We start from the raw sequence: 17,789 nt of genomic DNA, 5'->3' as shown, positions 1-17,789 counted from the left end.
ACAGCCCTACAACTCAGCTTAAAAAAAGTTAAGGTTTAAATACAGCTAAGCTTATTTAAATGCTTTAATGGCACCGTTTTTAAGGAAACTTTTTAAATTTCATAGCTTATTCATTATATGCTCTCCACCATAAGGGGAATGTAATGCTTACCACAATCATCTTCTGATTCATCAGAGTCACTTGAAAGATCTGCAAAGTATTGAGTAGTTAGTGAACTTGAGATGAGACCAGAAATGTGAATAATTACCTTCAGTGTTTTCTGCCGGAGTGTTGCAGTCTCTGTCTGCAAATTGAAAACAATGTCAAACAAGAAGCACTTTTAAGGTCGTATTTGCTTACATGTTGAACCAGATGGGCCAGGAAAGCTGCCTGGGGGTTCCAAAGAAGCACTGGAAGTGTGGATTGGCTTTGACATCTTAAAAATAAATATGCATGCAGCACTGAACGAACGTAGCAACAAAGAGAGACCTATAGTATAGTATTGTGAAAGGGTGAGCTGCTACTTACCTCTCCTTTCTGTTGGTTGCCAACCTTTTGCAGCTGGTTTGCTTCATGAAATTCACCCCAAGCATTTGCACAAGTGTTCTCTATTCCTGCAAGCAAAAAGGAATGCTACAAAAGAGAATAACCTCTTGGTATGATAACTTACGTTCATCTACAGACGGCCTAGTTGAACCAGTGGGGCGTGAATGAAAAGTAGACACTTCATCATCGCTGATGTAACGACTTGGCTTTGACACCTTATTAAAAAGACAGAACAACAGACTGTGGGCTTTGTCTCAAAACTGCAAAGAAGGTTTGAGGAGTGGGGAAAAACACAAATGCAATACAGATAGCACGATGGTAAGCCAAAAGGTCAGTCTAACCTTCCGTTTCTGAAGGTGCCCAGATTCAACATCAGAATACTGAGCTTGATCCAGATTTCTACGAGCCTCTTGATACGTGCCTATAATAAGAACCCACACATTCAGAGAAACTTAATGCATTATACCCAAGATAAAGCTATCTATAATAAACGTACTGTAGGTAGCTTTCACCACAATGCTGTATCTTTTCCAGTCTCTGTCGGGGGCTTTTGCTTTTTGAACTGTTGCCATCTTGCAGCCAGGTCCTGGTGGCCAATAGCAATTGCCACCAACGATCCATATGTTGGGCACAACAGCTACTGTTTGCTCTTCAGTAAACTCCACAATGAAAAAGTGCAGCTGTAAAAAATTGTCTGCGACCACTCTCAGACAAAAAATGAACATAAACATTGACTAGTTACTATTATTTCTAAAGATAATGCGATAACTTCCATGTTTTGTTTGTGTGTTCTCAGATTTCAGTGGACATTTAAGACAATTCTCATCTGCCAAACTAACTCAACAAAAAGTAACAAAACCACAAATGTGGTATGAAAATTTTTAGTAGCAGAGGCTACAACATGACATAATGGCAGCATGACCTTTCTTTATTGAAATACTATTAAATACTGCAAGCATTAAAGGGACACTAAAGAAAAAGTAACAATTTACATCAGAGTGAAAGCTCAATGTATGACAACCTCTAAATCGACAATATCAACAGCAGTGCCCTACTTACTGTAAAATTAAGGTTATGCACAAGAATACAAACACCACCGTAGGACATTCTCAAAATGATACAAATGACGTCAGACGAACCACCTAAAATTAATCACTAGTGATTGATCTAGCTGCACTAAACAAACAACCTTCTATGCACCAAGAGACGTAATAAAATGCTGCTTGTTCGTTTTTGTTTGATTCATGAAAAAAAAGAACGCCAGATGTTACTAAGGAGAGTGGCGCGAGTAGTTCGAAAATTCAATTTTTGTGTGGCTAAACTGGACAGGTCATGCCATCTAGCGGGGCGCTGTTAAACCAAGCACATGTGCCGTCTCAAAGCCAATGGCAGTAAATTTATCAATGGCCGCTGTTGCTGCTGTAGATCCCACTGATTTCTTTCTGTCTACTCGTGTCGGCGACTGCGCAGTAAAGCTGGGCGATTGTTGTGCACGGCAACAGAGACGCGAGTCGGTTCTGTTTTTGAGGCGCATAATTTGAAGCGCTCTAACCTGATACGGGCGACTAAAACTGAATTTTGTTTCGAAATAAGCCCTTTTATGGCACAAAAATAGCACTAAAAGGTTTATGGACCGCTATTTCAACAATCAACGTCAACTTAATAGTTGCCTTTAGTGTCCCTTTAATACACTCACTTAAATGGAAACATTAAGAAACATCGCTATGCTGAATGCATTTTTCAGAAGAGATAAAAATATCTTTTCGTCAGAACATTGACACAAATTTAAATTCTTCATTGCTGTAGCCTGCATTCAACAAATTAGCCAGGAGCTAGAACATAAACAGTGTTTATTCTCCCAACATAGGAACGGCGTTCCAGCTAGCTCGCATGAAGTAAAGGTACAACTACAAACTTATCATGGTAAGGAAGGATAACCAGCTTATTTTGAATGTCAGTGATTGACCAGCACTGGACATTTGAAAGCCCGTCAACAACAGCAATACTGAGCCTAGTAGAGTCAAACGGTTGAGTGTACAGTGGTTTCACTTCTAGAAAATGCCTTCCTACAATGCAAGGGCTCTCATCTTGGCTACTGTGTGCTATAGCATCAATAAGGACAATCGCATTTCCAACTTTGCAGCAGTTGTTGGCTGCTCTAGGAGTAACCGTAAATGAACGAAACTTGACTGCCTTATATTGAGGGTTCATACAACCTGCAGGTGTAACAGCTGCATCATGGCTACCAAGCAGCTCATATCCATCAACAGTGCATGATGAGAAAAAGCTCTGTAGGTTGTCACTTTCTTTTAACCTGTTGTACAATTGGTGAAGGGGACAGCCTGACCGGCGAAGAAGCTTTTTGATCATCTGCAAATTGTTTTCGAAAGCAAATGCTGAAAAAGATTCTAAAGTACCATGCACCTTCGTATCCGTAGCAAGATGCAAAATACAGTGAACATTGTACGAGACATTTGACGTGCCATACAATTCCACAAAGCCTCTGACAAAATGCTCCAAAAGAGTTTGTGCATAGTCTGCATGCTCAGGACAGAGAGAAGGTGTGCTAAGGATACTTGATGCTGCGTGCAGTGTCAAGAAATTAGCATAGGCAGCAGCAGAAAGGCTGCCTTCAAGTACCACAGGTCCAGTGTAGTGCAAGAGCTGTCTCAACTCAGTGGCCTTCCACCTGTCTTTTTTATCAAATGACCTTGGTTTACGTGCAAACTCCTAAGGAACGTGTTTTTCAAGAGAACAGCTGCGTTTTGATATTTCTATTCGGTTTAGTGGCCCAATTCTAACACTGAGAGGTCATGAAAACCACAGGTTCACAAGTTTACGCATCACACCAAGATACAACAGATGCATTGGATCAAGTGGTGCACAAGTGATGCAGTCTATTGGAAGCTCAGTCAAGATTGTCACTCCCAGATGGTGATCCATGTCCTCCTGCTGACGAAATGAATCATCAGTTCTAGGTCTACCAACTGTTGCAGAGAAAACTACTTTCTCATGAAAGCTACCCTCTGCTGTGCATTTTGGACAGCCATAGTAACTGCTGTGTCCTTTAATCAGGAATACAAAAGCCCGAGCCGGCGCATCACAGATGATGCTTTTGAGTTTGATTTCTGCTACTTTTCCAGACACCGATATACCAGACTGAAGCAGCTCCTTCAGCTCGGAAACAAATGGCTTCAAGAAGTCATTAGCACAATCTGGCTTTGAAGGACCCACAAATGCGCCTACAAGAAAAGGTTTTTGCAACTCATCAGCCAAGTCTGGACCACGGACACAGCACTGCACTGGCCAAAGCTGCTGCTTCGAACTCTGTTCCAAAGGAAGCCCATCTATATTAAAACAAAGGGGTATTACATCTGGAACACACACTGCGGAGCCCAAAATGTGTTCCAGCCCTTTCCTGAGCCCATAATGACAGTATGTTCCAGGAGACAGTTGTACAATACCTGCTGCAACAGCAGTGTTACGAGGGATTCCCAACAAGCTACGAGCATCTCTTGGTAAGCCACTGAAGCAATAATGTGACCTTAAGAGCCGCAAGAGAGGCATCAATGATCGCTGAGTTATGTTATGTTCCACTGCCCACTTAGCCAGGCTTTTCGCAAAGGTAGGTGAATCACTGCTGACATCACAATCTTTTGTTCCTCGTGATTCCAAAGCATTCGATCCAAGAAAGACATTGAGAAGGTTGCACTCTCCTTGTCCAACGCTATCCTGATGTTCCAGGCCTCCATCGACCCCGTTCACCGAAACTGTGCTGTCGCTATCAAAGTCATCACCACTACCGAGTTTCAATCCCACTTCACTCGATTTGCTTCCCAATGAATACTGCGTAGGCATAGTTACTCGAGTGCTGCGTATTTTGCCACAACTTTCGCCTCGTGCTTGACGCTGGAGATACGGTGCATGTGACGCTACAGAGTCACACTCTGCTGAAGTTTCAAACAGACTGTCGACCTCACAACGGGCTTTTTTTCGAACATGACTATGAGAAATAAATTGTGACATCAGAACACCAGTACGACACTACAAAGTAACAAGCAAAATTAACTTTTGTGATTTAGAGCTTGACACGTGCACTACACACACTTCTTTGTGACTAACACATTAAACACTCAAGATATGATTTTATTCACATCACAGCCCGCGAAGTACGCCAACTATAGCAGCTACTAACGCTACACATGCAATACCGCGACACACAGGTATATTTGGAAACACAAGTATATTTGGACTATGTGTTCAGAGTTCATGAAACACCGAAGGCATAGTCGGCAACAATGCCTGCGTACGACAACACGTTAACTTTCAGCTACGTACGCTACACAAGCAATACCACGGCGCATATTCACAAACATACTTTCCTGTTGATTTTTAGGTGCAACGATGAAGACGGAAAATCTGCTCGGAGTGGGCAAATTAGAAATTCTAGGTGACGAGAAACCATTCGAAACGTGCTGAAACTAGGCCTAGCAGGCACGACCTACTGTGCTCCTGATTTGCCCAGATGGCGGGGTTTCTACAAGAGCACGTGCCTCCACTCTCGTTCAACCGCTCGACGTTGATGGCGCTATCTATATAACCTGTTTTTTTTGTTATTTTGTGGATGGCAGCGGAGTAAGAACGCCTGCATTCTTTTGATTTTTTGATGAACTAATGGAATATACGCGTATGTAACTATAGCTTCGCTTAGATGGCTGGTCGAGTGAGCAGGTTAAGTATTTATTGCATACTGGCTGACAAACGTGGAAACCCGTAGAATTGTGTATGGCAACCTATGTTTCTGAATGACTTTTAGTATATGTATTTTTGAATTGTTTTGCATAAAAATTTTGCATTATGAAATCTTTGTTGGCCGAAATATTACCACAATCACTGAAGTTGAGTGAACAGGTGCTGATTAGAGCCATGCCGCTCGTAGGTTACGGCCCTAGCGGCAGAAGTTACGAACTAGACGGGGCTTTCTAACCTATCACGCGTACACCACACCGCAACAGTAAAAAAAATGAAAGTAACCGCTTGTTTTTTCTCAACTTTTTTGTTTTATTGTAATACTTATTTATTAATATGTAGTGTCCGCCCGCTACAAAGATACACTTGAGTACACTGTAACAAAAAAAAGGTCTCACTATCATCATCATCATCACACTGGCAAAGATGGCAGCCGCATACAAGTGCGTATGCGAATGTGCGGGTTGCTTTCAGACTAAGCTGCGTTTTGTAAATTTTGTAGATTGCGATGTTCAAACGCGGTGCATCAGCGCTGTGCCTTGAGTTTATTCTCTGTTGTTTCTGTCTCCGTGTTGTGTTTTGTCAAAGGTGAGAGTGTCTTTGCTTCCGAGTATCTCATTTCGGCCGTCGCGGTTTGGGAAGTCGACGATTAAATAAATGTTGCACTCTCCGTGCACGTACACGTCTGTTGAGAATTTGGACGCTCATGAAATAGTGGTGCTGCGAAGTTTTGTTACTGAGCCCGTGATCTCCGATGGCCTATGCTCCTGCATTGCTAGCTTTCTAGCGAGGTGTGTGTAAGTACTCCAACGCTGTCACCTGCGCGCATTGCTACCTATTTAGCGAAGTGCGGAAGTACTTCAGCGCTGCCAGGCCGTGTCAGTCGGCAAAACAGACAAATTGTTCGGCAGTGTAATATAGTTAGGTGGGCTAATGCGGTTAGCTGTGGTCATCATTTATGAAATACCGACTGCCGTGAGCAACACGGTGACACGTCAATAGTTCGCAGCAACTTGGTCTGCCAATTACTGCCCCGCGTTCTCAGGGATTACAAAGAGGCCAATTTACACCTACCTATAATGATACAACCTCGTAAATTCAAGCTGTAAATTCAAGCGGCTACGGTACACTGAGGGGAAGAGCAAGGTTTCGTGCTGCGTATTCGGTGCGCCCACTAGATGGGGCGGAGAGAAATGATGGCAAGAAACTGGTTGACCACTTTTTTTTTCAGGGGGGATGGGGGGCGGACATTCTTAAAGATTTCTCCGTGTGTTGCGTATGTCTACGCTGCATGGTCTCCATATGTGGGCAGAATTGAGGTGGTTTCAAACAATATTACCTACCTGCTGCTACAATAGTGTTATTATATAACTAGTAATAATAGGGTGGGCATTTATTGTTATTTTTTTCGTTCCATTTAACTTTTTTCTCTTTGTTTCTATCTCTTTCTTTCCTACCTTTGTCTCACTGTCTCTCCTATTTCTCACTTGCTTCCTTTTATTTCCACGTTTTCCTCTATTGTGTTCTCTTTACTTGGTTCTCTCTTTTTGCAATGATTTTCGTTTTTTATATCTTTTGTCCTGGCTCTCTTTCTTTCACTCTCCCAGTTACTTCTCTCCTCTTACCCATCAGATTTATTACAGGCCACACTGGAGAAATCGGCATATGTGCAGGAAGCATTGGTTTTGGAAGTGAAGCAGAAGATGAAGAGAGATTAAAAAGGACGAAGAGAGTATGTGCCGATTTATGGTGATAATCATTTCAAAAGTTTACATTGGCACTGTTAATTCACTCCAACAATTTTATAATTCAATAGTGCGTGTGATTACATTTAGATATAAATCAATAGTTTACTTGCCAATCTCCCATAGTGGGTGTGAGCCAATCATTAAACAATTCATCATTTCTGTTCGCTCTGTTTGGCACAATGAAAAGCCTAAAGAAGTACCGACACGATTTTGAGGTGCAGCAAAATAGACGTTTTTAGTTTCCTTGACATGTAGTGTTAACGCTTTCCCGAACAGGAGCTGGGAAACACTTATAAAATATGTCACTATGATTTTAAAGTTTTAACCTCCCAGCAGGCCTGTCAGTCAGTCAAGAACTTTCATATACGGTCCTGAGGAGTTTAAGCTTTAGGCCACCAGGGTGTCCACGAGGGACTCCAGATATTTTTTACAGGGGGGCACCACCTTTACTTCTGGAAGGGCACCCTTTTAAAATGGTCAGTTTTTCCTCTCTTGGCTTTGGCGAAAGAAAACATGGGGGGGGGGGGGGCACGGGCCCGGTGTGCCACCCCCTGGCTATGCCTATGCCTCCCAGCATGTGCAAAGAAGCTCCACCACCATCATAGTGTTACGCTGTTTCAAAACAGCTCAGTAGGTTTGCGAAATCTGTTTCCAGCATGCAGTCTAAATTGCAGAAATCATTTTTGGGGTTGCTGGACAACTGTTCACTCATCGTTAACCACGTGTGACTGGCAGCAAAGAACAACAGGTGCATCTTTCACGAGTTGCAGTTTGCCCGTGACGTCACGGGAAGGCTTGACACGTCACTGCAAAGCCTACCTTTTAATACCAAAACCAAAATAAGTTTTAATGTGGTGGTATTAAAGGTATATTCAATGTATTCTCAGGCTCCCCGGCACTCTTTTTAGTGTTCCCGACACCCGTGTTTTCATATAGAGTGTAATGTGTAAACTGTATAGTAGCATTATATTGAATTTATGCATAATGTTTCGAGAATGAACATACCTTTTGGCTCTAACATTTTTTCGCATTAAAGGGCAGCCACAGCCATGCCCTGCACGCTCGTCTACATCCAAGGTGAACACCTCATTCTAGCTTGTATTAAAGCCCTTGAATGAAGAAGCTGGTGCTGCATACATAATTTTAAAAAAATGTTAGTGTGTTTATTGATACTTTGATCAGAGGACATATATGTTTCCTTCATGAGTTTGAATAAACGTTCTGGATTTACTGACTGGAATTCTGGATGTGGTCAACCTTGTATGTTTGTTCAAACGGGGCAGTACAGGGGTTAAAAACATAAATTAAGGCAGCTGTGCGCTAGTGGTGCCAAGAAGCCTGAAGAAAGAGGGGAAGTCTGTCTTGTTTCTCTTGAGCTATCCCTTGCCTCTTCTCTTTTTTAGTTTTTTCTGTCTTTATTGCTCCTGTAATTATCTATTTCCCTTGCCCTTCCTGCTTTTCTTCTTTTTCCATATCTTTCTAATTCTTGCTTGCTACCTCTTTTCTGATTGTACCCCAAGCGACGACCGCAAGGACCTCTAAAGTGCTTCACGACTAAAAGCACCTTCGACGTGCATGATTTCGCGCTATCACGTACAGCAGCACTAACGCCACGCATGCTAATTTTATGGTCACACATGCAAGTCTACGCATATTATGTACGCTTGAACATTACATGTCAATTTATTTCCGAGCACTTTTTAGATTTTACATGCCACAATAAATTTAGCGTTATCTTAAGGAGTTTTATACAAACCCCTTAAGATGACTTTTATAACATCGCAGAACTGCGATGCATTTGATGTTGTGAGTACGTATAGGCGACATCATTTGCAACGTCTAGTTTTTGTCTAAGGGAGAAGTGCATGCGACGTTAATAATACGTCGGCTCTCTGGACTGTAAAGATGGTACATTGTGGGGATGTTGATTAGATGTTATCGATAGACGTAGATGTACGGATCTTATTTCTACGTTGACAGGATATCGGTGGTTCACTGGGTTCTACAGGTAAGCAGTTCTAGGAAAATTAAACTTGTTTTATATGAAGCAGCATCACTACTCTTCCACGGAACTGAGATGGCGTGGTTCTAACTGGTAGACTTGCTATGATGCAGCAATAGCGGATATTTTATTTACAGGGTTCTGACCAGATGTATCCGCGATGACTGCAATACTCTTGAGCATTTTTCACCGCTTTGTGGCACTGGTCTTCAATAAATCAGCAGAATAATATACGCTTCTCTTGACGACACTTTCTCGAAGGTTGAGAGAAACCACAGGATAGTTTTTAAAACAGAACAGCGCCAAAAGTCAGATGCGGCTTCAATTTTATGATTTCCAAAAAAAGTAAAACATCCCCTATAATTTATGTTGTGCCGGGGCTTTGGAATGCAGCACAGACACCACGTTCCTTTTCAACAAGTATTTCGAGTAGTTATATTGCAAATAAAATCCAAAACATTAGTGCGAAGGTCATTCATGCACTAACGATTGTGCTTCTGAGCATGCAGATGAAGGAGACGGGCAAAAAATTTAAGACGTTGTCGCTGTGTGAACTTGGAGACGGAAGCTACACAAATTTAAAGGTTACTTCTATGCAAATCTGTCAAATTAGACGCATCCACAAATGCAGGGCAAATAGAAAAACAATGCAAAACAATAACTTATTCCTTGGAAGTTTAAAATGTTAAAGTTGACACTCACACACACACACCAGTCCCTGTTAACCGACTATATATGTTACTACATGAAGAAAACAACTTTAAAATCTATTTTTCGCCCATAGTGAAAGAAAGGCACACGATCGCTTTTCTTAACTTGCGTAGCAGTCTAATTCGAACGCTCAGCCACGAGTATAATGTACCTAGTTTTCAACGCTACCCTGGTATAACCTTGAATATCAGTTGGAGCAATGTCTTTCAAATTTCCTATTATACGCAGATGAACAACTACGAAAGCGCCACGGTGAAATTCACAGTAAATGAGAAAAATAAACATTGCACAGGCCCCTGAAATTAGGAACTGTGCACGTACTCCCGTAGCGAGAACGAACTTACGTACTAGTAATCCTTATAAATAATGCGGTGGTGAATGCTAAAAGCATGCCAACATACTGTGATATATAGTAAAAAATACTCATTCCACCACGTTATACATTCGGTGGCTACATTAGTGATCAGAAGGCTCTCAGTAAAGCGAAAGTAAACAAAGCAACAAACCATCTATTGCGCTTCCTGTCATCACTCACGTAGTTTGTTAGTCACCCCGGCGAAAGTAGGCTCTCAAACGACACACACGCAAACACTACCGTAAATATAAACTGCAATTAATAGACGCATACAAGACAAAATAAACTAAGCAGGTAGACACGTTCAGCAGCAGACGAAATGCCATCAGCTATTCGTTCAGCTGCCTGGGTTCGACTGTTGCCAGACTTGAAGGAGGGTTTGGCTAACTCTATCAGCACAAGGCTTAGGGAAACAACACGACCACTCTAAATGCACGTATTTTGCTGTAATGTCAATTTAGAAAAAAGAATAACTAGAAAAGGCGTTCTACTAATGTACATAGATAGGCAATTCTTAACCACAATTGCGAATACTCTCGTTATCAGGCGCTTTTCTCAGCACATGTAGTTAAACTCAAGTGAAGGGAGCATTTCCAAGGCCTCCCTTGGCAAAGGAAGTGTGGAGGAGCGTTCATGAAACGCAGCGGCCCCTTGAGTGGAGGAGCACGCTCCACCTTGACTTCGTCAAGTCGAGGGGAGCCCTTGAGCGAAGGAGCGTTTGTGAATACGGGCCTTAAGGTCCTTATACAATGATTATGTCGAGTATTATCATTATTTTGAATTATTATTGGAATTAATAATGGCACATCATTAACTTGTATAACCTTATAGAATTTTTGAGAAGGATTAGTATGACACATAAAACTTGTACAACCTTGAACTACTATATTGACAACCTTAACATCTCCTGTCCTTTTGTTGTACAGTAACCAATCGAAAAGAAAGAATCGGCATGACAAGGCAAAAATGGCTATATACAGTGTGCACCATGGCTGAAGCACCTATAAAACAAAATACAACAAAAATCACAGCATATCAGTGTACCAAGTGGTAGACTTAACCCTTATACAATCAATAAATGCACAGCGTACACACAACAATGCACACCTTTGGTACAGACTCCAACATGCGAGTAAGAAGAAAAATTTAGGACACGAAGCCCTTAAACCTGGACGGTTTCTTAGGCGAACGCTTAGAACACCGAAGCTCATAGCGATCTAAAGTGCTCTCTTGCGGAGCAGCAAGTCCTGTATGTGAAAATGAGTCAACTGGTTCGCTTATGCGCTGCTCAGACACAGCTGAAAGTGTAGAGGAATGACTGGAGTCCGACGACTCGCTTCACTGTCCCTCAGTTGTAGCTGGGGACGGAGAATCCTGACGCCAATCATGGAAACCTGGAGGTTCGGAAGCATGTCCGTTAATCTTAGGAATGATACTGGCATGGAGAGTGGGCTCGTCAGTCAAGTATTGATGCGGAGCCTGAAAAGAGTCCGAGGACTCTGAGGCGTGCTCAGTGCAAGGTAAAACATAATGGTGGCTTGGCACCACAGCCGGACGTGAAACCGGTGCCTGAATACCACTTCCCCCAGAGAAAGATGGTGATGCTGCCGAAATAGGGATAGAAACCAATCGTGGAACTGAGGAAGAGTATAGAGACTGGTATTGAAGAGTGCAAACTTTTGGTGGTTTCTGTTCGGAATGAACGATTACAAGTAAAGAAGCATTCCAAACCGATCCATCACTGAACTTAGGTGTCTGGGATCTCATCCCAGACATAACGGTAAACGGACCTCTATACTAGTGTTTTTTTCTGGAACACCTACTTTGACTCATTGGCCAACCTGAATGACTAAAGATTTGGCTTGTTGCTTCTGATTGACGTAATTCTTCATGTACTCCTGCCTATCAACTCACGTTGTTATATTGTCTGAGAAGAACTGAAAATTAGATGGCGACGGCAGATCAGTTATGTCAACCACTGTGCGAGGTTCACGCTTATGAAGCAACAACGCGGGAGATGATCCCGTAGTTGCCTGAGAATAAAAACGACAAGTACCCAAATACTCTGTATTGCCTTCATTAGAGGACGTTTTTCTATGTGGGCTAGTTGAATGTACACTATCAGGACCCTGTTCAACTGCTGAACCTGCCCATTGGCTTGAGAATAGTAGTTGTAAGAACAGAGGTGTTGAATACCTCGTTCGGAAATAAAAGTTTCAAACTGATGACACTTGTACTGAGGACCGTTGTCTGTTACTAAGCTTGCTCGAAAACTTTCCCAGCAGAAGACGGAAATCAAAAAGGTGATGACTGCATCAGACGTAACGTCTCGAACGAAACAAACCTCGGGCCACTTGGAGTAATTGTCAATTAAAGTGATTGCAAAGCGATATTCTGAGGGAACATTTGAAAGAGGACCAATAATGTCCATGCCTAACTTCTCCCACGGCTTCTCAGGAAAAGAAACTGGTTGCAAGGATGCAAAGACAGGCTTCGCCAATTTGTCGGCAGCCTGACAGATGTAACAGTGCCGAACCACACTGCCCACTGGTTTGTCAAGAAACGGACACTGATACCTGTCATGAAGCAGCTATTTGTACGGATTATGCCTGGATAATTTTCATGGGCTATCTGAAATAATTACCCCCTGCAATTTCTGGAACTGTAACACGTTCCCCGCGGAAAATGAGCCCATCAGCATAAGACAGGTAGTTTTCCACTGCAAAATAAGGTACAAGTACTAGAGTCATATGCTTCTTTGGATGCCAATCCACAGCAAGGGATTGAATAAGCTGCTCCAAAATATTATATTTAGCCGTGACTGCTTGTAACTCGTCCTTATTTAAGCATGCAGCAACCAAAGAAATTATCTATTCTTCCGGGGCCTGTGCTGACGGAAGCTGGACTGGCAGCCAAGATAATGCGCCAGCTACGACGTCATGGACAGCTTTGCAATATTGAAAAAAAAGTAGGGTGCACCTTAACAGCCGAGTGCACCATCGAAAAATTCGCAAGGGGCGTCGCCGCACCGCGCCAGAAGACAATAAAGTAGTTAAAGCCTGGTTATCAGTCCGTAATGTAAAATGCCGACCTCAAAGATACACATAACCTTTTTCTGCCCCAAACAAACAAGCAAAAGCTTCGCGTTCCCCTGCTGAATACCGGCATTCCGCCAGGGACAGTGTTCTAAATACAAAAGCAACAGTTGGCAGCTGATCTCCTCTCTGTTGTTGAAGCACTGCACTGATTCCAACATTGGATGCATCGGTGGTAACCACTACCGGCAGATAATCAAAAATATTTATTACCGGGTGGTAAGCAAGTAATTCTTTAACTTGATTCAAACTGGCATTGGCCTCAGCGGACTATTTAAAACTCTGACCTTGCCGAAGAGCGGCGCAGAGGCTCAGCAACTTCAGCATAATGTGATAGAAACTTTGCCTAATATCCAACTAACCCCAAGAAGAATAGAAGTGTTTTAACATCAGTAAGAACAGGAGCATCAAGAATGGCAGCGACAGACTCAACCGGTGATAAACCGTGAGCACTAATGTAATGTCCTAAGAATTCAGTTTCAGTAGCAGCAAATACATAATTTTTAATAAGCTTCATGCGGGAAGAATCTATTTTAGACAAGCCACTTTTGAAGTGCCCATCATGCTCTTCTTGATTTCAGCCCTAAAATGTTATCGAAGTGACAGACAACACCTGGGCACCCCCTTAATCCATCGCTCAATATTTTTCTTTCAAATAGCTGCGCAGATGCCAGACCGAAGCATACTCCACGAAATCTGTAAAGCCCTTGATGCGTTACAAAAGTATTAAGGTCACGAGTCGCCTCCGCTTACTCAACCTGGTGGTATGCGGATGCAAGAAGCCAGTCGACTCTTGCATCTTGTTGGCAACTTGTTGCCTCAGCAAGAAGGGAAGACGACGCAGTTTTGCCGCTACTGGCTGTACAGCAGGTCGACGGCTGACACGGTGAATGTGATTCCAAACGGTGCCGATGTCCGACGAAAACCAGTGGTGATACTCCGGCGGCGCATTCGCCGGAACCGCCGAGGAATCGACGAGAGGACAAGTGAGGGTCTCACCTCTGATAGTTATTTTCAGAGCTTGGGGAATTTTATCCCAGGAGTAAGGTGCCTTTTTCAGTGACGTAGAAGGAAATCGTGGCGCAGTCGCCGTTGTACGAGACTGTTGCTTTCGAAACAGCAATGATTATTTATGGCTTGCTCTGAGTAATTCTGTAGAACGAGGTGCGAAGGTAGCAACTTGATATGCGAAATGTTCCTTTTAAAATCTTGGACATTGAGTAATGGCACAGCTGCCGCATTGTCGATGAGCATGTTCAAAGTGAATCCATGGGTCCATACAGAAAGACGAAGAAGTCTGATAGAGGTGACCGTTTCGTCCATTTGCAGGATAATAACTGCATTGGTCACTGTCTCTGTGCCTTGATGACCCGTCAACTCCGTAGTAGCATGGCAGACCCACGAGAAGTGTCCACGACGTCCGCAACGCGAACATGTCCGGCTCCTGGCAGGGCAAGCAGCGCAGTTCGCCCAATGCCACGTCTAGCCAGAGCGGTAACAGGCATCTGCGAGAGCCAGGGGCGAAGCTGGAAAGGAGGTCTTCGCAGAAGCAGATGGCGAGGCGGTGAACACAGGACAAGTCACGCCAGCACCATCTTGCGGCGAAGCTCAGGGAAGACGGCCACATTTGGCCTGGCATCTTGAATATTTCAGCAAGCTAAGCCGCCATCTTGAATCAGACGCAACGAAACGGCGTCGCTTTGTGCTCCAGATAACTGTGGCAACGCGCGGTCGACGTGCTCCTCTTCTGTTGCTACATCGAGTGCCTTCTGTAGAAAGAAGCCCTTCTCCATTCGCGTTATCAGCACGCATTAAAAAAAGTTTGAAGGTACAGTGACGCAATGCGAGCGATGATCTTGTCCCAAGCGAGGATATCGGCCACCGCGCCGAATTCACAAAGCTTGGCTACTCGGCGTACTTCTTGAATGAATTCCACTGCCGACTGGTCTGGTCCCTGATGCAGGGTTTTGAAGTGGGCGCGCAGACACGCGACGTCCGGCTGAGGGTGAAAGAGTTCATTAGGCAGCACAAGAGCTGCGTCATACACACTCAGCTTCGTCTCCCGAGTTGGCCAATCAGCTCCCGGCTGCTGCTCATCTTCTGCGGCATGCAGGTAGGTGTTGAGTCCCTCGACGCCTAAGGCATTCTGCAGCAGCGCCTCCTTGTGCTCCGGCGTAGTGTCCCTGGCAGCGGCACCGATGCAGACCTGTAACACAGGATGCCTCTGCCTCCATAGAATAGGCGGTACAGTGGGGCACTGAAAAAACGGAGGCGGAGGAATAGCCAGTTTCATTATTGCTGAGAGAGCGTCGAGAAGAAAATTAGGAAGAGACGCACACGTCCGTAGGCCTCGTGACCAAACTGGCACGAAAAGCTTGCACGGGTGCTCAGTCAATAGCACGAGGAAGAAGGCTGGATGCCCACCTTACAGCATGATGCTCGTGGATTGAAAATCCTCGTCACCAAAATGTAGTATTGTGCGCCAGCCACGACGCAAAGAGAACACAGGGCACGACGCCGAAGTGCCGACCGTAAAGAAGTATGCAGCAGCCGGTAGCCAAGCAGAAACTCCTTCGTATGATACAATGTCGCGCATATATACACAGGGTAGTTCCCCCTAAGGGCCAAAATATTTTGTATTAAACTGAAAATAGCTAACACACCACCACTATCCCGTCCGGTAAAACGTGTGGGTGAATTTTGTGCTCTCTAATTTTCATTTGCAGTAATGAACATGTGCGGGCAACAAACATTGTCAACGTTGCGCGATATGAGATATTTATCTTTTAGTCTGATTCCGCATCCCTAGAACTCTCACTCTGCTCCAGTGGGCCTAAACTTTCGTCATCACAACACGTCATACAAGAAAAAGGAAATAACATTTTAATCAAGAACGGCGAAGTGTCCTTCTTGAGAAGCCACTTTTAAACTAGTGTGCTTGGGTTATTAGGTATCTACTCGTTTAAATATGCTATAAACTACGCTAAACACAAACAAAATGACTCATCGAGGTAATCCATGCGGAGTAGCGCTGGATTCGTTTCGTGTCTGCTTTTTCGACACGACAGAAATATCTTTAGGTAAACAATATTGCTAACGGAAGGCCGTCCCAAATTCAAATACTGTCTTTTTCGCCGCATATTTCCACTGCGAGTAACGCGATCTTTTGTAGAAGATGCGCAAATACTCACCTGCGAGCTGCGACGTTGAAAGAGGCAGTCTTCCAGTCATTCCGGGGCTGAAGAAACGTCGTTTTTCCAGTAGAGCAGCCTATATTACAGATCCCGAGGGGCCACCCGTGTTTTGTAGAGCCAGGAAGTCGTGCAGACAGATAGTAGTCGCCTTCGGAAGCCGTACTCGGTCTCGCAGAGCGCCCACACCTTTCACGTCGCAGAGCTGTGGTTTGAAATTGGTGGCCAGTCCTTCTTGGATGCCGATGCAACATCGTGGCATCAGACCGAGACCGGGTGCTTCAAGTTTGGCGTCGGGAGCTCGCCGTCAGATAACTTCCACTAGGCGTGTTCTTGAAAAGGTGCTGGACTTTAGAGGGAACGGACTGCGTGACGAATGATCCTCGTCGCAGCAGCAAAATGGCGAATGGCGCGCGATGCACGAGATTTGCTTTCTTGTTTGCTCACGTGTGCCTAAGTTTTGGTTCACACCCACTATAAGTGATTGGCCATTAAACCGGCGAGTAATATAATGGGGCTAAAATAACTACAAATTTGACAAAGGCAAATTGAATTAGAATATATCTAGGGACTGTAGAATTTAATATAGATGAGGCCACATGCAATTAAAATAGGCACGGAATTATTACCTTAAATAAATAAATGAATTTGAAAGAACTAGAATTTCATTAAAAGTACGCTAACAAGAAAAATTTTTTGTTTCTCTATGTGATTCGCAAACTACTAAGCAGACGTTCTTGTAGCTTCGGCCTTAGAGAAGAAGCCCCAAGAAAAAGATGTTTTTATATTTAGGATTAATGCTTATTTTCTGAATAAAATGTCCTAATGTTTTTAAGGCTTGTGAAACTGTACAGGTAAGTAAAAAGGTATTGATGTTTTCATGGTCTTGACAGTAAAAGCAAAGGGGAGATAAATAGAAATCAAGCGGCGGAATGCAGCAACGATATTTTGTGAAGCACACTTTCAATTTGCGAGTTGGGCACCATTAATTATACAAGCAAAAGAAAAGTGACGGAACTCTTGAACTGGCTATATCATTTTGATGGAATCCTACGAAATCAGAACTCTGTATCACAAACTGCTGCCAGCCGTCTTCGTCACTTTCTTCTGTTAGCACTCGTTGAATGAGCGCACCTCTTTCAAGTTTTGAAAAGCTGCCTTATCCGTAAAATAATCAGATATATTAAAAATGCACTGATGTTACAGAATCAAAGGATGTAGTGCAATTCGGAACATTTAAATCATTGCCTCGTGGCCTCGAATTGGCATTCGATTTGAGAATAATAAAACTTGAGTATGTTGGCTGTCGCGAGGCGGTCAATAGGTTTTTCACAGCCATTGCGTATGAACAAGACAAGAATTCAGGGCCGCACTTTCATGACCGAACCCCTACAGTGAAGTTTTGCTAGGTT

General features: G+C 43.5%; 1 protein-coding gene across 1 annotated transcript; it reads right to left on the bottom strand.

The window, feature by feature from the left end:
* Window positions 1-357: 357 nt before the first annotated feature.
* Window positions 358-1,106, bottom strand: LOC142777454 (uncharacterized). Its single transcript, XM_075881874.1, has 4 exons — window positions 1,023-1,106; window positions 868-947; window positions 651-741; window positions 358-594 (listed from the first exon to the last, which is right to left on the bottom strand). Exons 1-4 carry the CDS (start codon window positions 1,096-1,098, stop codon window positions 470-472), a joined length of 372 nt encoding a protein of 123 aa, XP_075737989.1. The 5' UTR covers window positions 1,099-1,106; the 3' UTR covers window positions 358-469.
* Window positions 1,107-17,789: the final 16,683 nt, after the last annotated feature.

This window comes from Rhipicephalus microplus, chromosome X (assembly GCF_043290135.1).
Source record: "Rhipicephalus microplus isolate Deutch F79 chromosome X, USDA_Rmic, whole genome shotgun sequence".
In the NCBI taxonomy this organism is placed as follows: Eukaryota; Metazoa; Arthropoda; class Arachnida; order Ixodida; family Ixodidae; genus Rhipicephalus; species Rhipicephalus microplus.
The sequence above is the reverse complement of the archived record's forward strand: the minus strand, read 5'-3'. Positions and strand labels throughout refer to the sequence as shown.

Coding starts and splice junctions, on each gene's coding strand:
- LOC142777454 (XM_075881874.1), bottom strand. CDS start 1,098: ATGGCAACAGTTCAAAAAGCAAAAGCCCCCGACAGAGACTGGAAAAGA. Junction 948..1,022: donor TGTGGTGAAAGCTACCTACA/GTACGTTTATTA, acceptor TTCTTATTATAG/GCACGTATCAAGAGGCTCGT. Junction 595..650: donor TAGGCCGTCTGTAGATGAAC/GTAAGTTATCAT, acceptor TTTTGCTTGCAG/GAATAGAGAACACTTGTGCA.